This window comes from Rhinolophus ferrumequinum, chromosome 11 (assembly GCF_004115265.2).
Source record: "Rhinolophus ferrumequinum isolate MPI-CBG mRhiFer1 chromosome 11, mRhiFer1_v1.p, whole genome shotgun sequence".
NCBI classification, from domain to species: domain Eukaryota; kingdom Metazoa; phylum Chordata; class Mammalia; order Chiroptera; family Rhinolophidae; genus Rhinolophus; species Rhinolophus ferrumequinum.
Genome location: NC_046294.1, coordinates 1,291,284 through 1,316,929, shown reverse-complemented (window position 1 = coordinate 1,316,929; position 25,646 = coordinate 1,291,284). Strand labels below are relative to the sequence as shown.

The window sequence follows — 25,646 nt, the reverse complement described above, 5'->3', positions numbered from 1 at the left end:
CACGGCAGCAGCACGCGCGGGGCCAGGGCACTAGTGCCGGGGCCCTCCTCCAGCTGCCCCCCACCCCTTCCCAGCCCTGCTCCGTCTGGAGTATCACGGCCTCAGGAGGGACGGCCCAGGTCTCCCACCTCCATGTCCACACGCCTGTGCTGGCTTGATCTCATGGACAGTGAGAGTTGCTTCCCAGGATGTTCGAGCACTTTCACAATCCTGCAACCAGCAGCGTCTTCCTAGGACATCGGAGCGTGCACCACCCTTTCACCACAAGCAGCAGCATGACATGGGCATCCGGACTGGGCTGGGGGAGGGCTGCTGCCCCCAGGACAGGCGGGTCAGAGACAAAAGGAGCCAACCTCTGCCCACAGGGCAGCCCGCTGGCCACCCAAACCAGGGCTGCCTCGGGGACACTGTTGGGGGTGCGGGGAGGAGAAGAGGGTGGGGGAGTTCCTTTCGGAACCAACCCACCAGCCATCTCCCAACCTCAAGCTTCCCAAGGAGGGCAGGTGGTGGGGCCCCACCTCTGGCTTACGGGCCCTCGTCGTTGCAGGGATGGCACACAGGGGAACCTAGCAGGGCTGGGATCCTCCCTGTCTTATGTCTGTCCACAACAGGGGACGGAAGTTTTCGGAGGTTGGAGTAGCCAGTTCTGTCCTTGGGATGATGGATACCAGGAACTGAAATGTATGCTGCATGCATCTGTGGGACCTCTGTGGAGGGGGGCATCCCCAGGGCCCCAACTCTGAGAAGACGGAACCAGGGAGCTCCGCTGCCAGGCCCGGGCAGGGAGCACAGCTGTGCGGGGAGAGGCCTGGGGTCCCCCCACCCCCAGGCCTAGCCTGCGCAGGAAGGAAAGCAGGCCACCTCTCCCCTCCGCCATGACGTCAGGGCTCCAGCATCTACCCCACGAGGCTGGGGCCAATCAAAGCCAGATGTGGGAGCAACAAAAAATGCTGATTATTTTGACTAGGAAAAGCCCTATTTACAAAGAAATAATGAAGTGATTTGGGGGGATTGGTGCTGGGGATGATCTCAGCCAGGAAGGAGAAGTGCAGATGCTAAACAGGTTGCGTGCGTGGACCACGTGGGGAGCGGTCCTGGGCCGGCTGCCTCCAAAGCTAGGGGCCCTCGGTCCCCATGGGCGTCTCGGGGTGTCTGGGGCCGAGGCTTGCGGGCCACATTTTCCCCCAGGCTGAGCTGGGTGCAAACCTTAAGAGGTCCCTGGAAGGAGACTAGGTCCCGTTAGCTCAGGAGGCCGAGGCGTTCCGGGGGCCAGCGAGAATGTCCTGGCACAGCTCAAGGTGCATTGTGTGCCCTGGAGGGACTTAGAGTCAACTGCAAAGATAGGACAGGCACCTACCCGCACTTCGACTAGGGGATGAGCCTGAGGCCCCCCAACATTCAGGGAACAGCACACACAGGAGGTCAGCCACCAAAACTGGGCCAACAACGATTTCTGAGGGCGAGAGCCGAGTGTCCTTTGAGGGGAGGACCTCGGGTGCAGCATTTAGAGAAAGAGAGAGGCACAGGGAGGTGGTCTGGAAACCCTCTCCCAGGGCCGCCTTGCTGGAGTGGGAGCCCCCGACCCCACCCCCGGCTCCTGTGGAAGCTCTGTGGGGCTGGACTGTGGATGATGTACCTTTTGGGGCACTCGCCTGTCCAGGCCTCAGCAGCGGGTACCATCTCAGGACACGGCCCCATCTGTCTGCAGCCTTCGGAGGCTTTTAGGGACTTGGAAAGACCCTCTAGAGCACCACAAACATACGTGCACCGGAAACGTGGACCCAGAGGTAGACAACCCACACCCACGCTCAGCGGAGCAGGCTGCGTCTGCGTCCACACGAGGAATGACTCAGCATTAAAGCGGGTGGACCTGGAGGGCATTGCGCTGAGTGAAAGAAGCCGATCACAAAAGACCACACATCTATGATCCATATCTATGAAATGTCCAGAACAGGCAGATCCACAGAGATGGAAAGCCGCTCGCGGCTTGGCGGGGCCCGAGGGAGGGGGTTGGGGCGTGCCAGGTAAGACTGCTGCTTGGGCAATGGAAACATCCGAAAATGGATCACACTGCCAGGCACACAACTCAGGCATCGAACACAGGTTCAGTGGCTGGACTGTAGGGTATGTGAACTGTATCTCAATCAAGCCATTGAAAATAGACAAGAACGCCCTGTGCCTGCCCTTTCTGCCCTGTGTGACATGGGTGTTGCCACTTCAGCACAGCTGGAAGTCAGGGGCCACAGCCTGTGGCTTCAGTCAGGACGGTGAGCAGCGGCAGAAGTGCTTGGGCTGGGATCGTCACTCAGTACCTCACTGCTCGCCTGCCCAGGCCTGACTCCTAGACCCCCAGGGACAGGCCAGCAGGACTCTCCTGCCTGGCCAAGCTGACCCACTGAATTTGGTGGGTCACCATTCATTCATTCGTTCACTAATAATTTAGTCACAAGAAGGTCAGGAGGTGGGAGGTGAGCCCCACGACCAAGGTCCCTAAGGGACCTGATTCCTTTAGCTTCTGCTGAGTTTTGAGACCAGGGTGGGGTGTTTCCCTAAGTCTGGGTCCCCTGCTAAGGGCTGGGGGCCTGAGGGAAGGGGGCAGTGGGGAACACACCGAGGCCAGAAGATATGTGGACAACCTCAATGTGACTTGGGGCTCCTTCTCAGCAGAGAGACCTGGCCGGCCATCCACTGCAGTGTCACTTTAGGGGTGCATTTGGAGCTGGGGCGACAATGTGACGCGGCCCAGGGAAAATTCTGCTGGCCCTTGAAAGGCAAAGCAGATGCTGAGGAGAAACTGGCCAGATGGGTTCCAGCTCCCTCCCGGAGGCCCCGGGCGGCTGGGCCTCTCCTGGAACTGCTGGGTCACTGTGGGCCACGTGGCCCAAAGCCGTCAGCCGTCTGAGGAAGGAGGCCCTTTGGCGACAGGGCGCAGGGGCCCAGAAGGCACTGGCCCAGCCCCCACGGCCCTGTCCCTCGCAGACCTCTGGGTCTCAACCTGGGTCTCAACCCTGGCTACAACCTGGGTCTCATTCCCTCTTGCAGAGTGGCCCATGGGGCACATGAACAGCAGAGGATGGGACCCGGGGGCAGTGCCGTGGGCTTTCGCTCTCACCCTCAGCCATTTCCTCTCCTCCTCAAGCTGGGCTGGGAGTGTCCAACAGGAGGTCTCCACAGGGGAAGGGGAGCCCCGGGGGCCCCCAGGGTCAGGCGCCTCTCGCGTCCTGGGCCCCCTGTGAGGGTGTTCAGCAGAGGTGAGTCCACTCGAGTTCCCTCTGCAGAAGCAGACGGGCTGTTTGGATCATGTGGGGGTTTTGCCCAGGCGACCGCGGGGACGCTGTTGCCCAAGTTGGTGGGGGCCCAGGAGACCCTCCTCTGGCCCCCATGCATGGGGGGGTGCACAGTGGGGCAAGGCCAGCTATGCAAGAAAAGGGGAAACTGAGTCTCAGAGAAGCCAACATGTGGGGCCCATGGTCTCAGGGGCAGAAGGACCCCACCCCCCGCCCTGCCCACCAAGGCAATAGTCCTCTCCCTCCCTGAGCCTCAGCTCAAGCCCGGGAGCTCCTGGCTGGGGAACGGGGGTCTTTCTAGCCCCTTCTCAAGCTCTGTGCCTGGGGTGAGCACAGAGCAGCCCCCAACTGACAGTCCTCTTCCTGAATTTCTGTGTCCTGCAAGGCAACCCCCACCCCCGCATTCCCTCCCCTTGCTGTGGGGCCCTGTCCAGACACTTCCATCTCACCCTCATTCCCATAGGGCACTGTGCTGAGCCAGGCAGGAGGGGCTGTGCTGGCCCTGGGCGCCGGGGAGACCTAGGACACTGCAGCTTGGGGCCCCTTCCCCCTCCCGTGGCAGGAAGAGCGGGCAGCAGCCGCCCAGGCCTAGAGGGGCCCCTGGGGTGCGGCAATGGGGAGGGTCTGCAGGCCCAAGCCCTGGGCAGGCGGGGGAGCCGTGTGTGTGTGGGGGCGGATCCTGTTGGAAGCGAAGCCGATGAAGGATGAGATTCCCCCACCGGCCTTGAGTTGGGGTCCTCAGGGCCGCAGGGCCCCATGAATTATTTCTCTAAAGAAAATACCGTTGCCTAGGTCTCCGGTCCACTTCCGGACCTTCCCCGTCACTTTAAATCAACACTGAAGGGCGGAGTTTGCCCGGACCTTCACCCGGCAGGCAGGCGGAGGGGTGCGTGAAGCCGCCATCCTGTCCGGTGTCCCTCCTATCGGGTGTCCCTCGGGGTGGAGGGGCTTGGCTGAGCCAGCTCCTCACTTCCAGCTCCCCTAGCAAGGCCTCAGGGGCAGCCCCCCGTGGAGGGAGGGGGCGGCCCTCACTCAGACCACAGCAGGGCCGCGCTCCAGAATGGGGTTCCAGGACCCAGTGGTCCCCTCCCCCAGGGGCGACGTGGCTGGTTCCCTTGCTTGCTCCCCAGCTCTAGGCCCAGCCTCTCTCTCAGCGTCAAACCTACACACACACACACACACACACTCTCTCTCTCTCTCTCTCTCTCTCTCTCTCTCAGTCCTGGCTTCCATGCGGCCTCATTCCTTTTCCACCATCCAGGGAGCAGCCAGGCTGCCCGATGGGATTTTTAGTGCAGAGCTCAGACTCAGACAAGGAGGGCCGCAGACGGGTCTCAGGAACGGGACAAACAGGGGCCACTCAAACCCCACCGGCTGCAGGTCTCCAGAGCCACTCCTTCCCCGACTCATCTCTCCTCACGGTCCAAGCCCTTGGATAGGGATTATCCCCGATTTGGCCCCCGTTTCCTGTCGCCTCGCTCTGGCTTAGCCTGTTTTTCCCAAACACCACTTCCTTTGAGCCCCTCTGCAGCCCCCTGCCCACTGAACACCCACCAAGCGTACCCAAGTGGGGCTCGGCCTGGACAGGCCCTGGGGGGCACACACGCTGCAGCCCATGCCGACCACGTGCACTCATGGAAGCCCTCCTAACACGCCTGTGGGGGGAGCTTAGATGCAGGTACTCAGAATTGCTTTCTGGGTGCCCTTTCACAGGCACACGTCATACCCACACTGGAGTGAGAGTCCTGGCCTCGTCTCAGGTTCAGGGGACCAGGATTAGACATGTGGCCGTGTAGGCCACAGGTCAGCCCAGGCTCGCCCTCTGTGCAGACAGGCTGCCAGGCTGCTGTGGGTGCACTTGGGGAGCAGGGCACCCCGTGACTCGCAGCTCAGCCTCGGCCTGCTGTGCCCAGACCCAGGGACAGAGGAACGGAGCCTGTGCCCCTTTGTCCACATGCAGCACTTTATTTGAGCTGTCAGTTGGCGGATCACAGGCCGAACCACTCGGGGACCCCCCCCCGCTGGGGGTCGCGGGTCTCCTTGCGCTGCTGGGCCTCCAGGAGCTGGTCCCGGATGTCGTCGTCAGCAGAGCCACCCTCAGGGCTCAGCTTCTTCTCAGGAAACAGGTCTGGGAACGTAAAGGTCTGTCCATGCGCCTGTGGAGAGAAAAGCCGAGCTCTGACAGGGCCGGCTCTGCGGCCGCCAGCGGGGGGAACGCAAGGAGCCCCTGTGGAGCCTGTGGGCCGGCGAGGCCACCGTGCTTTACAGGAACCGTGGCCCGACCCGTCTGCCCAGGGCTCGGCTCCCACGCTGCGCCCCCAGCAATGTCCCTGCCTGGAAAAGAAACACCCTGGGTGGCCGGGCTCCCGCCTTTGTCTGGCACAGAGGCCCTCTGCGTGGCCGTTCTCCTTAGGAGTGCTGTCTGCAGGCAGCCTGGTCAAGCGCGGGCAGGAGAGAAGTGAAGGAACCGGCCCAGCAGCAACTGGTGTGCCTGAAACTTTTTCCACCTAAAAGACCTGAGTGAGGCCCTTTCCCCACATGACAGACCACCCTCTCCCGCTCAGAGCTCGGCAAATAAAAGAAGTGTGTGCGTGCAGCAGTCTACACACCAGGACCGGGCTTCACGTTCACGGCTTTTACGCCTCTCACTAAAGGCTCAGAACGTGCCCATGTCCACCCGGACCCCCAGGCGGAGGCTGGGGTGCCAGCCCCCCAGTGTGGAGGAGGGAGGGAGGGTCCTGGCTGCAAAGATAAGAGCTGGACAAGAGGGAGCCCCACACAGGTAGAGCGGGGCGGGGGCGGCAGGGCCTCTGGGAAGTTCTAGCGGTGAGATCAGCTCAGCGTGCTGGGCTCTTGCAGACCCTTGTTTTGTGAAGAGATTTGGATGTGGGCAGGCAGCCAAGTGCGAGCGGACACGGCCCCATGCGCCCCCCGAGAATGTGAGGTTTATACATTCGGGTCACGTGGTGCACAGAGCAGGCCTGGGGCGACGAGAAGCAGCCGCGGGCGCTCGGTAGCCAGCCCACGGGAGGGTTATCTTACACATTTCAAAACTTTTTTTCCCTTTTTTAAAATACCAAAGGGCAATAGTTTACATGCGGGGCTGGCTGCCCAGAACGGGGGTTTATGTTTAATATATCGAGGTGATTCTGCTAGTTTTCTGAGGTGGGGGAAACCCAAAATGACATTTTAAATATAAACACAGAGATGGCAATTTGCAATCGCTTGGGAGAAAAGCGGAGGAAACGGTGAAAGGAATTGTCCGTTCCTTACAGGCGGGCGATAGCACAGGGTGGGAGCCGACGGAGGCCCCCGTTCTGGAGAAATTCACCTTGTACTTTCAAAGTAAACCCCTCAACGCTTCCAAACAGGAAAGCAAGCTGACCATGGAAAAGTACAGGGAAGCAGGAAAATGTCATAAAAGTGAAGAAACCGGCCCAGGCAGCAACCCCAGGGCCCCCGAGCCATTGTCTGCGGACGTGCTCCTGCTGGGCCCGCGAGGCCCGGCCGCTTCATTCCTACGCGCTGTGTAAACACCAGGCTTCACGCAGCAGGTCAACGCTCTGTTTGTTGTGTGGGCCATGGAGGCCCTTGCTGGATCTGGACTTTGGGCCAAAGAGATGTTTATCAGGTTGTCAGAGGGGGGGAAAATGTGGGACTCCCACCGGGTGAGACCGGCTTTTCCGAAGCAGCCAACTCAAAATAAATCTGGTGATTTAATTTGTCTTTCTGGTTGACCCTCTGTGTGCTTTACAATTAGCTCTGTTTTTAGAAGCCCCGGAGCGGGCCCAAAGGGACACTCCGGCAGAGGACGCCGGCCTCGGCCTCAGCAGACAGGGGACAGAGGACGGACCCCTGCACAGGGTGTGGGCCCAACCTCCCGGCCGTGTGCTTGCAGGCCGGGCAAAGAGCTGCTGGAGCTGAGGGGATGGAGGCGGGGGGCGTTACAAATTTAATTTTGGAGTGGCAGGAACTGTGCCCAGCAGGGACACCCTGTGCTCCCACTGGGGCGGCCTGTCTCTCGCTGCCTGGGGTTCACAGAGGAAGAAAGGCGGCCGAGCGGCAGCTGCAGACAGCAGATCTAAGCGCTGCTCAGTTCGGTTTTCATGAGCAAGGGGGGGCCCGGGCAAAAATGTGTGAGGCTCGGATGACTTGTAACTATAGCTCTCCTGTGAAGGGCCTCGTGGCGAATGCGGACATATGGGATGTCAACCGGCGTGCCATGACAAAGACGGATGGCCGGGCCCAACTCAGAGGACACAGGCGTCTTTCTTTAGAAGGCCAGCGGTGCTGTCTCCCCCTGTACTGGCTGATTTTATGCACGGCAAATATTAGGCCAAATAATTACGGGGCCCCTGTTTAGGACAACAGCTGTGACTGTTTTTCAGAAAGGCTGCCATGTTGACTCGCTCTCTTAACAAAATGCCTCCTGAAGCCCGAAATAGGCCCGCGGGGCTGGAGGGTTTTCACCATAGCGCTACTGCCATCTAGCGGCAGGCCGCCCGTGGGCTCCCGCACGCGGGCTGTTTACACAGAAACTGGAGAAATCGGAGGAAGACCCCCCAGGTTTCAAACAGCAGGGGGGCAGTTAATAGAGCCTGCGAGCAGGGCCGTCCCTGGCAGGTTCCCACGGAGCCCGTGGCGGGCCAAGGCTGCCCGCCCAGGTGAGAGAAGACCCTGCCTGGAGAACACAGGGCCTGGTGTCCGTGCAAAGCATATCTGAGGAAAGTCGCATTTCTCGGGGCAGCTCGCACTTGGAAGAGCCCGAAAAGGGGGCTTTCAAAATGTGCATCTTACTCTCCACAGCTCTGGGTTTGGGTCGGTAAAGGCCGCAGACGGGCCAGACCCTTCCCCCAGAGCCGCTGGCCAGGCAGGAGACAGTGAAGACAGAACCTGCAGGAATGTGCTGGGGGCCACAACCCGGACGGGAGGGGGTCACACCAACCGGGTCTGGGATCTAAGCCCAGGCGCCCGCAGCAACTTGTACCCGTGGCATCAACAGCAATTAGCTGCCTCCTGGCCTGGGGACAGTCCACGGACAAGCTCTCCAGAGGAAGGCGGCCTCTGCCGCTCAGCTCAGCATGATCTGGTTTCTTTCTGTCAGAGCCCAAATCCCCTAGGCCTGGGTGGGCCTGCTTTTGCCCACAGCACGTTCAAAGTTCAAAGGCTCGACAAGGGTGGCCCCTGAGAAGTTCCGAAGTGCCCCAGCCCGTCTCCTCCCACTGGCTTAACTGTGCTTTGAACCCCAGCTCCTCACGGGCTTCACTGCGGGCTTCACTGCGGATTAGAACTAAGGCAGTGGACCTTGAGATCCTGCCCCCAAAGGCCTCCCTGGCCCCCCAGGCTGGGCCGTGGTGGAGGCTGCACAAACACAGCCCCCATCAAGGTCACTGCCGGTCAGGACGAGCTCCCAGGACGCTGCCCCTGCCGCCCGACCCCACGCCCTCGTGCGCTCACCAGCTGTACGTAGGCCACCTTGTAGTCTGGTTTCTTCAGCCTGACATTTCTGTGATCCCTCTTCCTGTTGGAACCTGTTGGGGGGAGAGAAACTTTACTGCCGGCACCACATTTTCAGTCCAACCAATCCAGGAACCCACTTTCTAGAAAAAGACAAACACGGTAAGAATTAGTTTGTCTACAGATGACAGCACAGCACACCCTCGAGGGGGCTGCTTCAGAAGTCCTGCCTGTGCTCACGCTGGAAGACCCAGACCTCGCATGTCTGCTCTCTGCAAAAACCCAAAGGTGTCTGAAATCACTCGAGGAACCGACTTCTCCCATTGGCACAGCGTTCTCGCTGGCTGTCCTCACCTTAGACTTAGGTCTTCAGATTCACAGCGCAGGGACACAGGTGGCGAGGGAGGAAGGGGAAAGGGTTAAGGGGATAAAGGCAGCGCTTTGTGGCTGGGCCTCTGGGGCTGGCAGCCGCCGCGTGCTCATGGCGGCCGCAGCCGCGGGGCCAGACTCCCGGCTCTGCTGTCCCACACCCAGCTCTGCTCCGTGTGAAGTGTGACCCCAGAAGTCACCTCAACACCCCGTGCCTCAGTTTCCTCCTGTGCCAAGAACCAGAGTCTGCGAGGACGGTGCAGGCCAGTGGCTCAGAGAAGCATGGCCCAAGTGAGCCAGGGGAGGGGGACCCACATACACGGCAGGGCACCAGCCCGGCAAGGCACCCACCGTGCTGCACTCTTGTCCTCACGGTGCTCACGGGCACGTTGTAAATGCGCTCCAGGTAATTCCTCAGGTCCACCCTGGTCATCCTGGGGAAGAGCACGGAAAGGGGAGTCTGACCAGGCTGAGGGCAGAAGCAGCCCAACCTCCGGGGCGAGGGCACAGCCTCACAGGTGACGTCAGGGAAAAGCCAGGGCCCAGGCCAGGCTGAACAGACCCCAGGGATCCAGCACTTGGTCCCCACCCAGCGCTCTCCCGTTGACACGCCAGCATGAGGGTGTCGGAGGGACCGGGCCCCCAGGTGCCCTGAACTCGGTCAGTCCCATTCACCCGCCCGCTGGTCCACGCTTGTGAAGGCCAAGAGGCCAAACTCCCAGGAAACTCCCGGGGAAGTGACAGTCTGCGAGTGCCCCCTGGCTGCCGGGAGCCCAGCCCGGTCTGTCTGCAGCTGCCACCCCACTACGCGGTCCTAACAGGCACGTCCCAGAAATGACGGTCTTTGGCAGCTTAGGCCCCGTTCCCTTTTCACCTTAAATGCATCACAAACTCAGGCCCTTGGCCTCTCCTGCTCCTACCCCTGCCCCTGAGAGCTGACAGGACCCTGGGCTCATACAGAAGCTCAAACCACCCCTGGGCCCACGCCTGCGGTGGTCACATCCTAAGGTCCAGGGCAGTACCCTGAAGCTTGTGTGACAGGGAGGCTGTGCCCCTTCGGTCCACACACGGCCCCATAAAGGAACCATCTGGAACACGAAGGTTTTGGCGGCTGTGGGGAGCACATCTGGGGACATGGCCTCCTGGGAAGAGCGGTGATACTCCATTCAACAAGAGAGGGAGCAAGCAAGGAAGCCCGTCTCAGGCTGGCCACAGCTTCTCCAGGGGGAGGGAGCCCAGCGTGGCCTCTACAAACACCAGGCCTCGGTCAATATTTGCAGAGCCCCGTGGAGCTGCCTGCAGTGTTTTCCGTAGCAGGAAGACGCCGGCCAGGCCTGCGTCCCCCCCACTCACTCCATGGGGATCCGGAACTGCACGGTGTCGTCGGGCTGGGCCGTGCCGGGCCGCACGAGCTGGATGAAGAAGTTGGTGCGGAAGACGCGGAGCTGGGGGTTGCCCAGCTGGTACAGAGGGTACCTGTGAGGGAGAGGTTCGTGTCCACATCAAACGCCCGGAGCATGGCACTCCAGGAACACCCCCCGCAGGCCCCCATCGCCCCGTGCTCCCCAGGTGGTGCTGCCCAGTCCCCGGGCCCCTGCACCAACTCGGGGTAGCGTGAGCAGTTGACCCCAAGGCCAGCCTTTGAAAAGGGCCAATGGATGATTCAAGAAAACAAACAGAAGCCACAGAGAGCATGTCCCCACACCCCCTACGCGCTTGTGCAAAGCGATAGTCCCATAGGCACACAGCCCCAGCGTGGCTGTCACCATCCTAGAAGTGGGCCTCACGCGGGCAAGGCCACGGATGTGCAAATCACCCACCAACTTCTTCTGCCCAGGTGATGGGGAATGGACAGAACGGCCGCCTGACACGGGTTCTGCCCTCACAGCGCGGATGGGGGCCGAGTCCACCCCCCCCCGTAGGAGTGCCAGCTCCCCCAGGATAAGAGGCTGAGGGTAGGGGGGGCAGTGTTTGCAGCTCACCAACTTCGAGTTCACCGCACCACCTCCTCACCCCGAAAACCCCCCGAGCAGAAGCAGCGGGAAGATGCAGCCACCACCTCCAGCTGGACCTGTGCTCCAGGGCGGCTGGCAGGCCAGGAGGACCAACTGCCAACCGGACCCAGCCAGGCCTCGGGGTCCGGGGGTCTGCCGGGAGCCCAGGGGCAGGTCTTGGTGGAGGGTGGGTGTGGGGGTACAAGATGCCGTTGAGGGTCTCAGCCATACAGGTAACCAGTCTGTAGCGGCCAGCACGCAGCACCAAGGAAAGGGCTCATGAGGCAGAATTTCACTCTGTCCTTGCCTCCCAAGCATGGGGAAGGCGAGGAGGGCCAGGGCATCGAAGGTCTGGGTGGGATGCCCTGAAAGGAGCAGGGCTGAGTGGGGGCCGGGGATTTGGACAGTGCTGGTCTGCGTGGCTGGGGCAGGCACGGGGGGGGGGGGGGGGCCCACGGCAAATAAGGGCCGTATAAAATGGCTGGGTACTGCCTACCCTCTACCTGGGGTCTGCGGGTGACCGAGTCAGCACGTGGCAGCTGCCCCAGCAGAAGCTCCTTGATTGACGCACAGCCCTTGTGCAGGGTGAGCACCGGTGAGGGGCTGCAAAGGAAGGGCTTGCCTTCTCAGGGCCCCTGGGGGCCCAGGGCCTGCCTCATTCTACCCTTGTGGGCGTTCAGGATGACAGCTGGCCACCCAAGGGGTTCTTTTTCTCCCCTGGTGACCAGCAGCGGGGCAAAGGCTGGGGCCTATGGGTAACTGTGAATGCTGGATCACTGGCTTAGACCCCTCAATCTCTCCCAACCCCCCAGATTGGGGCCTGAGGGGCACACTCAGCTGCATGTGGATAGAGGCCCAGTGTGAAGGTGGGAGGTGAGAGGCTGCGGAGGACGGCAGGGGGGAGTCTATTCCTTCCCCCACACTGAGTGCCAGGCCCACTCCCAACGCCCTGCCTGAGGCTTGGGACCCCCCAGCTCGAGAACAACCAGTGCTGCTGACCGACCACCCTCCCGCTGGGTCCTGGAACACAGCTCCCTGGGCCTCCTTGAGGCCCGGCTCCCCTGTGGGGCCCATCCCTGGCCTCCGGGTGGTTTCGCCCACCCCCCTGCCTCCCTGACCGCTCCCGCAGTTTCGCAAGCACCTCAACCTAACATCTCTCAAGTGGAGATCTGAATTTCTCCTCCCTCCTCCAAACAACAAGCTGGCTGGCTGCCACCAGCCCTCCCGCCCTGTGGCCCCGAGGGTGACTCATCCATGATCCCACCCTCTCCCTCACCCCACCCGCGTGGCTCCACTGCAAATCTCCCCTCCAGGGCCTCCCTGGCCAGCGAGGGAGCACGTGCACTCACGGCCAGGCCCGCTGTCCTGGTTCCCTTCCAGCCCGCACAGCCCTGGCTTCCAGGGTGGCCTTCAGGGCCTGGCCTGGCTTGGCGTTTCCACTCCTCGAGGCCCCTGCCCTTCCCGGGCTGCTGAGAAGGAAGCAGTGTCTCCTCCTCGGAGAGCCCTGCGGCCTTCACCCCAAATCCACACCCTGGCAGGTCCACCGAGTCCGCACCGGCGCCTGCACCACAGGTACCGCTCAGTTGGGCCACAACGCGCTCACCGCCGCAGCCGCACCCGGCCAACTTGGGTGCGCGCATGCACTCATTCATTCGTTCACGCATGCATGCATTCATTCACGGGGGCCTTCGTGTTTACAGGGCCATGAGTGTGACCTGCTTAAATTTCGGGTGGTCGAGGACCAGGGGTCACTGCGGGGGAAGGGGGTGCTGATAAGCCCAGCACGGCCCCGCCCCCTCCGGCTGCGCGGGCGGGGCGGGCCCTCGGGGGCGGGGGCTCCGGGGGGGTCGGCGCTCCGGCCCGGACCCCGGAGGGGTGCGCAGAAGGGGCTGCGGGGGGTGGGGCGGTGCCGGCTGCCGAGCCCGGGCTCGGACCACTCCCCGGCCGGCTGCGCCCGTCCCCTTCCGGGCCGGGGTCCCCGGCCCCCTGATCATGCCCGCGACCGCGCGCCCCGCCACGCCCCGCGCGGGCCTCCCTACTCACAGCACGTTCCGCGCCATCGCCGGCTTCCGGTCCGCGGGCGGAAGGAGCGGCGCGCGCGGCCCGAGTGGCCCCCAGCACAGCGTCCCCTGGTGTCGGGAGGGCGCGCGCCACCGCCCCGCGCTGCCCGGCCCGCAGCCCGCTGGACCTGGGCCTCAGCCTGCCCGCAGCTGAGCCCACTCTCCAACCCTTTAGCCGCCACTGCCCCACCAGACTGGCCTGTGCCTCTCTGCGCCCCACAGCTCCTTACAGGCTCTGCAGAGCGGGGAGAACATTGGAGGGGGGTGTCCAGCAAGCTGCAGGGAGAGAAGGGCCCCAGGAAGCAGGGTTAGGGTCTGGCTGCTGGGGGGTGGCAGAGGACTAGGCCTCCAGGGTGGGGGTGGGACCCCGGGAGGGTGGCGGGAGGCTGGACCTGGTGGAACATGCAGGCGGCAAGTGCTGTGCCTCTCTGAAAGGCGAGCGTGGGGAGGGGCTGCAGTGCCCCCCACCCCCCTTGGCCTCTATGTTGATGGAAATGACATAAGTGGGTTCACCTAGGGTGCAGGTACTGCCCTGAGGAGGGGTAGCGGTGACAGTGGCCTCTAGCCTGCCTGCTGGGGAGGATCAGGGAAGGGCAGAGCTGTCCCCTGCTGTTCTCCAGCTCTCCCTCCCCCCCCACACACACACATACACACTGTGGGATGCAGGGGGCCAGGTTCTTGTGGACCCTTGCTGGAGGAAACTGTGCTGTAAGGGCCACTGTGCCTAGGGAGGTGGGAAGATGGATGGAGCCGGACAGGGGGCCCCCCGGGGCCAGAATTCTGGGGCCATGTTCTACCTGGGAGGTGAGATGTTACCCTCAGAGATGTGGTCGAAAGTTGGGTTCCAAGTTGTGTGTGGCTGATGAGAGGGGCGGTCGCAGACGCTGAGCTGGGTTTGGTGGCACTGCTGCTCCCTGGAGAGCGGGTAGAGTCTGAGGGGGATGGAGGTCCTCGATGCAGCTGGCGGCAGTGATGGCGTGTCCGTGGTGCAGACCTCACAGCACTCAGGCCCTGCTTCTCTGATTATATGCCACCGAGTCCTCCTCATAAGGCCGGGGGTTTCTGCCCCTTCATTCTTCCCCTTTCCCTTTTGCCAGACCCGTCCCCTCAATGCATAGCTGGCCTCCTTCCCAAATTCTGCAGCATGGCTCCTCCAGGTGAGGCTTGCCAGATAAACACCGGACACCCAGTTCAGTGTGAAGCTGGGCTAAACAACAGTGGTTCTCACCATCAGTCAGGTATGCTCTTCCTTCAGGGCAGGGGCGGGGGGGACGTGCCCGGGTTTCTTCTCTAGGGGCCTCAGGCAGTAAGCCAGACAGCAGGGCCTGGGTCCCTGTGACCCTGAGTTTCACTGATGGCAGTTCTGCCTCAGTGCCTCCCTCGTGGGTGGGGTGGTTCCCTTCTGATACGAAGGCACAATGGATGTCAGGTGACCCTGTGTGTGGCTGGTGGTCAGACTGGTGAGGCTGGCACGGGTACAGGCAAGACAACACCGGCGAAGGAGGAAAGCTCACTCCAGTACTTCACTGGAGTGGCTTTGGGACTCTGAGCAGACCACACCCCCAGAGCCCAGGTCACCTGGACAGCCCAACAGGTCCAAATTGACTGGACATGCTGAAGGAGTATTTGCCGTCCATGTCCAGACCGAGCCCCACGGGGTCTGCCCACTGTCATGGCCCGGCTGAGGACGCCGCCCGTGAGCCCTGTGGTGCTGTCCCAGGGGCTCCTGGCACCTGCTTGGCACCCGAGCCTGGCTTCCCGGAGGCATTCTGGTTGCTGGAGGGTCTGGCACACAATGACAGATGGCTGTCACCACTGTGAGCAGCCTTTGGACACCCAGGGATAAGATGTGATGTGTCATTTGTTTGCGGAGATACTTATGTGGTTACAAGGTTTGTGCTTTTTTGTACATTTATTGCCTTTGTTTTCCTGAATCTGTGACTTGTCTAGTTATGTCTTTTGCTCTTTTTTTTTTCCCCAGGGCGGGTATGGTACGGGCCGAGTTGTGCTCCCCGAATTCATTACTGAAGTCCTAAGCCCCAGCACCTCAGAATGTGACTGTCTGAAGAGATGGGGTCTTTCAGGAGGTGATTAAGGTAAATGGAGGTCGTACGGGTGGGGCCCTCATCCACTGTGACCGGCGTCCTCATCAGAAGAGGTCAGGACACAGACACGCACAGAGGGACGACCGTGTGGGGACACGGGGAGGAGACGGCCGTCTGCACGCGGAGGAGAGAGGCCTCAGAGAACCAGCCCTGTGACACCTGGGCCTCGGACTCCAGCCTCCAGGACTGGGGACAGCGAGTGTCTGTGCTTTAAGATATCATCTGCGGGGCTTGGTTGTGGCCGCCCTGGTCCACCTACCAGGGTGTCCATGTTTTCCTGTGGATTTCCGAGTGCATTTAATGTATTGATTACATTTCCCTTTGTCTGTCATATTTGAGTCAAAATGTTCTCCCAGTGTATCATTTGATTTTTAATATTTTTAAAACATCTCTATTGATGTGTAATTAACATACAATAAACTGCACACATCGAAAGCACCGTTTGCTAAGTTCTGGTGTACGTGAGGGTGAACACATCTGTCACCCCCAGAAGTGTCCTCAGGCCCTCCTGGTCCCTTCTGCCATCCCTCCCCCATCTCCAAGCACCAGTGTGACGTGGTTAGCTTGCATTTTATAGAGTTTTCCATAAATGGAAGCATCGTATGTACTCTTTTTTGTTTGGCTTCTTTCTCTCAGCATAACTATTGTGAGACTTGTTCGTGCCTTGCGTGCGTTGGGCCTGCATTCCTTCTGGCTGCCATGGTATATGGACACACCACAGCTTGTTTATCCATTCACTGTTGACGGACATTTGGGTTGTTTCCAGTTTTTGACGATTAAAAACAAAGCAGTATTTACATTCATGTGAAAGTCTTTACAAGGACAAACATTTCCTTTTCTCATGGGTAAATGCTTCGAAGGAGAATGACTAGATCACATGGGAGGTTTATGTTTAACTGTTTAAGAAAAAGGACATTGCCAGCTGAAGCATTTTACATTTCCGCCAGTGAGGTGGGGTTCCTCCACAATCTGGCCGACATTTGCTGTGCTTGGCGTTTGCAAGCCATTCTTATAGAGCGGCATCCTGTGGTTTTATTTTGCATTTCCCCAGTGACTAAGGGTGTCGTGCAGTTTTCACGTGCGTAGTTGCCATTCATTTGTCTTGTTTAATGAGGTGTCAGCTCTAATCTTTTGCCCATTTTTAAAAATCGGGTTGTTTGTTTTCTTATTATTAAGGTCTGCACTTTTTTGTACACTTATTGTTCATTTGAACTGCCCCCCCCTTTTTTTATTCTTTTTTTTTAGAGTTCTTTATATCTTCTGGATCGGGTCTTTATGAAATATTAGCTTGGCAAAGATTTTCTTCCAGCAGCTGTCTTATACTTTCATTCCTCTTTCCAGTGTCTTTTAGAGACCAAATTATAAGAGTTTTTCATGCATTTTAAGGCTCTGATTTGCTTTCTCAGGTATTGTGCTTTTGGTATTGTGTCGAGGAAGTCTCGGCCTAGTCCACGTTCACCAAGATTTTCTCCTGTGTTTTTGTACTTCTGGTTTTACATGCAGGCCTACGATCCAGCTGGAGTTAATTTTTGTATATAGTGTGAGCTGTAGACCCGTTCTCCTCCTCCTCCCCTTCCTGCTCCTTCCTTCTTCTGCACGGGGACATGCAAACATCCCAGCCCAGGCCACTGGAAAAGCTATCATTCCTGCACATGTGTACGTTTATTTCTGGACCTCGTTATTTTATTCTCTTGATGTGTTTGAATATCTTTACACCAATACCAGCCTGTCTGGGTTACTGGAGTCTTACACTAATTCTTCAGATGTCAGTTCCACTTTATTCTTCTTTCTCGGGGTCCTTTTGACGGCTGTAGATTCTCTGCATTTTCACACACGTTGTAGAATCAGCATGTAAATTGCTACATTAAAATACCTGCTTGGGTGGCGTTCACTCTATGGGTTAAACTTAGGGACAGCTGACGTCAGAACAGTATCGAAGGAGTCTTCCCATCCATGGCTACCATGTCCCTCGTCCTTCGTTCTGGTCTCTTTTCATTTCTCTCACCAACATTTGATATTTTTCAGTGTGTAGCTCTGTCACACCCTTTGTCACATCGGTCCCTATTTTCTGGTACTGTTCGTTAGGAAGTGGCCTTTTCTAAAATGTCCATATCCGACCGTTCATTGCTATTTTACAGACATGCAGCTGACTTTGTATATCAACCTTGGGTCCTGAAAACCTTGCTAAACTCACGGGTGAGTTCTTGGAGCGTTTCCTGTGGGTTCCGTCGGATTAGACGGCGAGGTTGTCCATGACTGAAGCCACCCCCCTTCTTCCTCCCCAGTCTGTCTGACTTTTTTCTTGCCTAGTTGCACTCGCAGGCACCCCTGGTACCGTGCTAGGTGGAGGTGGGGAGCGCAGACGTCCGTGGGTTGGCGCTGACCTTAGCGGGAATACTCTCAGTCTTTCCCCACGAGGCACCCTGTACTACGGATAGAAGGTTTGCCGAGAGCTGTCTTTAAATTAGAAATGAGTGTTGAATTTTGTCGAATGCTTTTTCTGCACCTATTGAGATGATCATATGGACTTTCTTTTTCGGTTTAATAGAGTGAATCACTCCGATTGGCTGTCCTGTGTTAGGCCAGCCCTGCCTTCCTGGGACAAAGCACACTTAGTCTGATGTGGTATCCGTTGCACGTGGTGCTGGGTTCTGTTTGCTCCTGTTCTGTTTAGACTTTTTGCCCCTGTGTGTATGGGGGAGGCTGGCCTGTGCTTCTCTTTCCTTGTACTGTCTTCGGCTTTGGTCCCTGGGGAGTGCCGGCCTCAGACACTGTGTTGGAAAGTCGTCCTCCTCTTCAATTTCTTTGCAGAATTTGTATGTAGTTGCTATTATTTCTTTAAATATGCCAATGAAGCTGTCTGGGCCCGGAGTTTTCTTTGTGGGAAACTTTTGAACTACCCTTTCAGTCCTTTGGTAGATAACAGGCTTACTCAGGCTATCTTTTTCTTTTTGAGTGAGCTTTGGTATTTTGTGTTTTTCAAGACATTTGGCCGTTCCATCTACCCTGTCAAATTTACTGGCCGAAAGTTGTTCGTGATACTCCCTTATTACTCTTTTAATATTTGTACGATCTGTAGTGATCCCTGGTAAATCCCTCATTCCTGGTAATTGTTAATTTCCATGCTCTTTTCCTGATCAGATTAGTTAGAGGTTTATCAGTTTTTATCGATATTTTCAAAGAACTTAGTTGTGGTTTGATTTTTAAAAATTTTCCTGTTGTTTTTCTGTTTTCCATTTCATCAACTTCCACTTGATCTGTAGTACTTCCTTTCTTGTGCTTACTCAGGATTCATTTGCATTTCTTTTTCTATTTTCCTTCAGGTGCAAACTGAGGTCACTGGCTGAGCCCTTTCTGTAGGCACGTTCTCAGCTAGGCACCGTGGTGTGAATTTCGCCCTAAGTACTGCTTTCCACACAGTTCCCATGTGCTGAGTTTCCATCTTCATCCTGTTGAGAACACTTCCCAGTTTCCTTTTTCATTTTCCTTTGACTCAAGGGTTATTTAGAAGTGTGTTATTTAGATTCCAAATATTTGAGCATTTTCCAAGGCTCTTTCTGTTACTGATTTATAATTTAATTCCTTATGGTCAAAGAACATAATTTGTGTGACTTGAATCCTTCTCAACTTATTAAGTCTTGTTTTATGGCCCAGAACATGCTCTATATTGGTAAATGTTCCATGTGCTCTGGGAAAGAATGTGTGTTTAAGTGGAGTGTTCCATAAACATCAGTCAAGCCGTGCTGGTTGGCAGAGTGCTTCGAGTCTCCTACACCCTTGCAGAGTTTCTGCCTACTTGTCCCGTTTACTGTGGAGAGGGGTCTTGATACCTGCCTACAATTGGGGATTTGTCTGTTTCTCCTTTCAGTTCTGTCATTTTTCGCTGTGTGATATTTCCAAGGTCTGTTGTTCCTTTTTAACCCATTCGTGTCTTTCTGTGTCACATGTCTTCCTGGCAGGCAGCATCGAGACCTTGTCACAGGCCTTTGGGTGCAGCAGACCAGTGGTCCCCTTCCCAGCCTTGGACGGGTCCCTGCCCGACGTGTGTTCATTGCACCCTGCTGGGTGCCGGAGGGGCCCCCCGTGCGTCCCCAGGGCTCTCTCCCTGTGCTCTATCTTCACCTTTCAGACCCTTGGTCCTATGAGATTTCATTGCCTGGGCCTTCCTAGATCCTCAGCTCTCTCTCTTCCCCTCAGGGATCCTGCTGGGCTTCCCCTCAATTCCTCCTTCCTGCACGGAGGCTGCAAACGGGCAAGGAAACGAGCTGGGCAGTTATAGGACTCAACCTGACCCATTCCCGTTTCCCGGGAGTCCACCGCCTGATGGCCACTATCTTGGCAAACACGTTCTTTCGTGTATTTGTATGGTTTACTTTCGTTGTTGTTTGTTTCTCGGGTTGTTTCAGGCAGCAGGATAAATGTGGTCCTGTGGTTCCATCTTGGCTGGAAGTGATGAACGTTTATTGATGTGCAGAAACTTAACCGTTTTAAGCAATGAGATTAACTGAGTTTATCTTTTTCTTTCACGGTGCTTCCTTTGTGTGTAAGCTCAGAAAAGTGTTCCCCACCCAGCACGAAAGCAGAAAAAGATGCCCCTACTTTTTCCTCTAGTTTTATTTTCAGCAAACTTTTTTTTTTTTTTTTTCACTTTGAACTCTAATCCTCCTGGCTCATCTTTTCCTGTTTGGTGTGGAGGGACACCGTCCTTGCCTTTTTCTCCCCCCTCATCCTCCCCACCCACGTGTCTGACTTTCTCAACCTCCTTTGTTAAACATCCCACTCCACCCCCTCCCTGAGGGAGATGCCCCCAACTCTTATGTACACATGCTATCAGCTGAGAGCTCCTGGAGAATTGGAAAACACTTCACAGCCTGCAAAAGTAGAGGCGCTGGGCTTTTGTGTCACGGCCGGTCGCTGCCGCCACAGCCCCGTGACCTTGGGACTCTGCATAACCCACTCTTAGCCTCAGTTTGCTCTGCTGGGAAACTTTTATCTCCTTGGGCCACTGTGCAGACCAGGACGGCCTGGCCGGCCGCTGGTTTGCAGGGACCACTCGACATGACACGCGGCAGCTCTCTCACCTGGACACTTGGAGTCAGCTCGTGACTTTCAAAATCTTCTTCTCTCTTCCTGCCCATTTTTCCTCCTGGACGAATTTGACATTCATCTTGGCCAACTCCCTCCCCACCCTCGGTGCACCCCTCACCCCCAAATAAACCCTGTTGGAATTTTGGTTGAAAATCTGGCAGACCTGTACATTCATTTGGGAAGAATGGATTCCCATAAACGTCCTGCCCAGAACATGGTGTGTTTTTTCCTTTCTTTCTTGCTTTTTCCCTTCACATTTTGTTTATACATTTCTCATTAAAGTGCGTCGTTTTCTTCCTGCCGACCCTGAGCGTTTCTTATGAGGGCCGTTGCTAACGGTTTTTATGGTCTCTGCAGTCATGTTTTCTTTTGTTTGAGAATGGAATGTTTTTTATTCTGCTTTATCTCCTCACCGGCCGTTGCTGGAAAATAGTAAGCAATATTGATTTGAAATATGTGTTTTGCGTCTGGCGACTTTCCTGAACTCTCTCATCATTCTAAAGGCCTTCCCCTGGCTCTCGGGGCCCGAGGAAGGGCTGTGCGCTCTCCTTCCCAGAGTTATTCATCTTATTTCCGTGTCACATCTCCCACATTGTCCTTGGTTTCCAGAGCCGGCTGAATGGTAATGGTAAAAGCAGGCGTCCTCGCCCGCTTCCGGCTTTGGCCTGGAATGCTGCGTGTCCCATCACGCGGGCACAGAAAGGAAGTGCATGTTTATCGTTTGCTATAGTTTCTGGAGGCTTTGTTTGGGTCTCAGCAATAAGAATTGACTCTCAGCAAATGTCCTTTCCCGATGTTTTACAGTGGTGAACAATTTCAGAAGGCGAAAATAAAAATAGGAAGAGCCTGCACTGACCCCTCCCCACCTCTTTGGCTTAAGAAACAAGCTGTGATGAACCCATGTCCGTGCTCAGGTGACCCCTCAACGTGGACCCCCGCCCCTCAGGGGACCGTTCACCTGAAGTGTGTGTCCCTCTATCCAGGCGTATGTAATTCACTGGCGTATTTCAAACAGCGTGTGGAAATAATGTGCTGTATTGTTCCTTTGGCAGCTCACTCGCCACCCGCCGTGCTGCGTTTGCAAAATTCTGGCCGTGACAGCGTGTTGCTGCAGGTCCTTTGTTCTAGGTGTGGAGACTCCATTTGGGGACACACCGCCGAAGAAGGTCTGCGGCTGCTCTGACCTTTGCACTTACCATCGGTTACAGCTGTCCAGCGGAGGCCTGCCAGGCCTCCCGGAGCCGACCAGACACGGCCACTTGCTCTCCCAGGACACCAGCTCCGTGTGCCTTGTCCCCTGCACGTGTGAGCACCTGGCCTCAGGGCTCGCCACCTCCAGACTTGATCTGGCACATCTGCTTCCCACGTCCCTCCCCTCCTGAGCCTGGACAGTAAGTCGAGGCTGAGTCTTGTAAGAACAGGCACCTCCCGCCCCGGCTTCCCTGGTCCGTGATATCACACCCCTGAACAGGCCGCAGAACGTTCTGATGGCTTCTGTTTCAGGGTGGTATGCGCCCCAGGCTGGGGCAGTGTACGGAAGTGCTGTGCCCCTTTCGCCTCTTTTAATCTAGAGCAGTCCACCACTGTGTCGTGCGTGTGTGTGGCTCTTTTAGGTCCGTGACAGTCCTGAAGTGTCGTGCCGGTCATCTTGAACAGGATCCCGCAGGGGGACTGGTCAGGCTGTCTCTTCCTTGTGAGTGGGAGGCTGAACGATGGGGCTTGGACGTGCTCAGAGGATGTCGCGTCCTCCGTGTGACTCATGCTCAGGCAGGGCTGCCTGTCGGTGTCATTGCAGTGATGCTAAGATGAAACCCATTTCCTCCATTCTCTAGGTGCCCTGTAACTTTCTAAGAAATGGGCCAGTGTCACCTGCAGCCTGCCTCTCCTGCCCTCCCCTCACGCTCCCCTGGTCCCGCTCGCAGCACGTGTCACAGCCAGCCTCCCATTCAAGGGCTGCAGGGCTTCGGTGGGCTTCCCATCAGCTGGCCTGCTTCTGGGAGGAGAGCCTTCCCAACTGACACCTACTCTGTTCTTCTGATTTCTGTGACCAGGCATCCCTTGGTGCTCGACTCTGCCTGTGACACGCGTACTGACCTTCAGGTTCTCCCCTGAACTGCTCGCTCGGTCCTTTGGCCCCGTTTTCTGTGCGGTGGTGGCCTGTCTCCTAACGGGACCCTGGTGTCCCTTACATACACGGAGCGGATTCTTCATCCGGGAGGTAAGGCATCTTACCTCCTCCCAGGGCCTAGCCTGCATTCTCACGTGGCTTGTGGTGCCTTTTGATGCAAAGAGGGCCTTTTTCTTAACCCTGTTCTTGTTGACTCCGTCCGTCTCTTGACGTGTGGCTTGTGGATTTCATGCCTTGTTGAAGAAGCTGAGCCTCCTGGTACTCTCCGGGAGTGTTTCCCTAAAGGGTTGATGTTTTCTTTTTCCAACTTAGGGCTTTAAATGACCAGAGCTTGGTTTTTGGTGGATGATACGAAGGAGGGCAACACTTTTATTTATTCTCTGTGGCAGGCAGTTGTCCCAGAACTCTCTTTCCCCCAGTTATTCCAGGCAACACATGGCCACCCATCACGTCCCTCCACGTCCATCCATAGCACTTTCTGTTCTGTGTCCCTTTGGGGGCCATCCCGGGGCCAGTTCCTTCTATAGGACCTTTAGAATCCCTGTCGATTTACATGTGACTCTATTGGAATGCGGCTGACTCGCCCTGAATTCATAGATTCATTTGGGGAGAATTAACATTTTTAAGATGTTCTATCTTGCTCTCTGGAAGGTCCTAACAGGCTCCTGTCATTTAGGTCTTTGTTTAACACTCCCTATAAATGTATTTTATCGTGTCTGTAATTGTCTGGCACGTGTTTTGTTAGATTCACTCTTATAATCATATGCTTTTTTACCTTTCCGCTGTAAGTGACGTCTTAAACATTGGCTTCTAACTCTCCGTTTTTCTGCATGTGCCCACACGAACCTGTATGGAATCTTCTTAATTCTCATAATTTAGATTTTCTTGGGTTTCCTTGTAGACAATTATTTGGTTGTGAATAAGGGTAGCTGGGTGTGTTTTTTTTCCAAGGGATTAATAGGCTAGAAAAGATAGTTTTTTCTTACCTGCTAGTTTTTTCTCTCTCTCTCTGTTTTTTAAGTTTCTTTTCCTTGTCCTACAGCTCTGGTGGTGACGCCTGGATGACGGGGAGTGGAGTTTGTCACCCCGAAATATGCTTGTTAGGGGGTATTGGTTGTTTTCAGCTGGTTCGTTTTAAGAAACAGCAGACGTGAGAGAATCTGGGAAGACCAGGCAGCAGTTGCCCTTTGTGAAAGGTCATATACTTTTGTGAGGAAAATCTCCACTTGTAAAAGGCGTCTCCCGCCCTGTACCAGGAAGAGGAGGATATCTAAATCTCCAGAAACTGTTGTCGCAGGAGAAGGCACAGACGCAAATCTGCATACCCTTGTTTCCGGTGCTTTTCCTGGTCAGTCCCCTCCACTCCCGCCCCCATCTTCTTCTGTCTTTAGCTGAACGTGGTGGCCTCTGCCATTTTGGCCAGTTGCTCAGTGTTTCTGGGTCTGTCCCGTGTGTACAGACATGCACATGCTATTAAACGTTAATTTGTTTTTCTCCTGCGAATCTATCTCGTGTCAGTTTGATTATTAGAGCAGCCGGAAGAACCTAGAAGGGTAGGGGATAGCTTTTCCTCCCCGACAGGGACGGTGAAGGGAGCTGGCTGCCGGTCCTGGTTTAGTCTTGGTTTCCAAGGGAAGCTCCTACCGTTGCACTATTAGGATGTGTGCTGTAGGTTTTGGAAATTGACCTCTCAGTTGGCTAGGCATTTTCTTCTCTGTGTTCTGTTTCATCCCATTTCCGCTCGAGCCTTTGAGCCCCCACGTCCGTCTGTTTGCCCAGAGAAAGCTATCTTAGCGTTAGAGAGGACCCTCTTGGTCAGGATGTGATTCCAAAAATGTCTTGGGATTTTCTAGTGGGAGATAGTTAACTGCTGGTTCAAGTCCTTTAAAGTGAAATCAGCCTATTCAAGTTTTCTCCTTCCGTTTGAATCAACACAGTAAGTCACTTTTCCCCTGGAAATTGGCCATTTTATCTAGTTTTCAAACAGATGGTCACAAAGTTGTTTATGGTGTTTTTTTGTGACTAACTCCATCTCTACACTGTCTCATTATGTCCCTCTCTTCATCCTCACAGTGTTTATTTGCATCTTCTCTTTTTAATTAATAGCTGTCATGTTAGTTCTTTGTCAGAACCAATTTTGACTTTGTTATTCTTGTCCATTAATTTTGGTTTTTATTTTATCTTCTTTTCCTTACTGTTTCCATGCTTCTCTTTTGCTTTAGTTTAGATTTTTTAAAATTCATTTTCTACTTTCTTGAATTAGATGTTTAACTTATTAAAATTTGGGGTCTTTGCCCACCTTTTGGTAACACAGCGTTCAGACCGCACCCCAGAATTTTCTTATGCGATCTTGTATTATCATTCAGATCTAAAGTGCTTCCTACTTTCCATTTCGATTTCCTCTTTGATCCAAGAACTATCGGCACATGTTTCTGCATTTCTAAACATCTGGGTTCTGACTCAGCGGGGGAACAGTGACAGTGGGCTGGGACCTTCCTGTTAGAGCCCTAAGTCCCCTCTCCCTAAGTTCAGAGGCAGGCACTCTACCTGAGCCCGTGGTCAGGCCCAGTTGTTTTGTTCCGATCCTGCACACCCACCACGATGGCCTTAGACCGTCCTGACCTCTCAGGGACTAGGAGGGACTCCCAAGTCCCCCACCTAGATCCCGGCCTGCTCACTGTCCCTGTTGTTCTGCCGTTCCCCATGAAACTCACCGCTTGGAGCCGACACGGCTCCTGGTGGGTGAGCCGACTATCACGCTGTAGGTGCTGACGCCCCAGCACACCGGGGCAGCTTTGCCTCCACCAATTGTGTGCTCCTCAGTCGCCTTGTCGGAGCCACGTGGTGGAACAAGGCGGTGCGTGCCCTCGGACGGTGCCCCAGGGGCAGGGGGGCCGCCATTTATTAAACTCCTTTGTGTGTCTTTGCATCACCGCAGTAAAGCATGTTGGTCACTCCGTGTGTTTACACCTCCTGCATGCAGTCTAGTGTGTGGGGGCAGGGGTGTATGTGCGGGGTACGGGGGCACGTGTGTGCTTGTGTATTATGAGTGTGTGTGGGGGTGTCCGCATGCAGGAAGCTGTGTTCGGAGGGAGCATGGCTGTGTGTGTGTGTGTGCGCGCGCGCACATGTGCAGGTGCTCTCTGGGGTTCGACTCG

At 56.3% G+C, this 25,646-nt stretch overlaps 1 protein-coding gene across 2 annotated transcripts; it reads right to left on the bottom strand.

The window, feature by feature from the left end:
* Positions 1-5,229: 5,229 nt before the first annotated feature.
* On the bottom strand, positions 5,230-13,285 carry MRPL23 (mitochondrial ribosomal protein L23). 2 transcript variants are annotated; one of them, XM_033121653.1, is made up of 6 exons: positions 12,711-12,762; positions 11,611-11,710; positions 10,467-10,589; positions 9,465-9,547; positions 8,745-8,818; positions 5,230-5,443 (listed from the first exon to the last, which is right to left on the bottom strand). In XM_033121653.1, exons 1-6 carry the CDS (start codon positions 12,757-12,759, stop codon positions 5,276-5,278), a joined length of 597 nt encoding a protein of 198 aa, XP_032977544.1. In that variant the 5' UTR covers positions 12,760-12,762; the 3' UTR covers positions 5,230-5,275. The 2 variants fall into 2 exon arrangements, with proteins under 2 accessions (XP_032977544.1, XP_032977545.1); XM_033121654.1 differs by lacking the exons at positions 11,611-11,710; positions 12,711-12,762 and adding an exon at positions 13,151-13,285.
* Between the last annotated feature and the right edge of the window lie 12,361 nt (positions 13,286-25,646).

What these genes read in the sequence shown, in the direction of transcription:
- MRPL23 (XM_033121653.1), bottom strand. Translation starts at nt 12,759, where the DNA reads ATGAATGAGTGCATGCGCGCACCCAAGTTGGCCGGGTGCGGCTGCGGC. An exon ending in GGCCGGGTGCGGCTGCGGCG is followed by an intron (nt 11,711 to 12,710) that starts GTGAGCGCGTTG and finishes CTTCCTTTGCAG; the next exon opens with CCCCTCACCGGTGCTCACCC. An exon ending in AGGTGGCCTACGTACAGCTG is followed by an intron (nt 5,444 to 8,744) that starts GTGAGCGCACGA and finishes TTCTCTCCACAG; the next exon opens with GCGCATGGACAGACCTTTAC.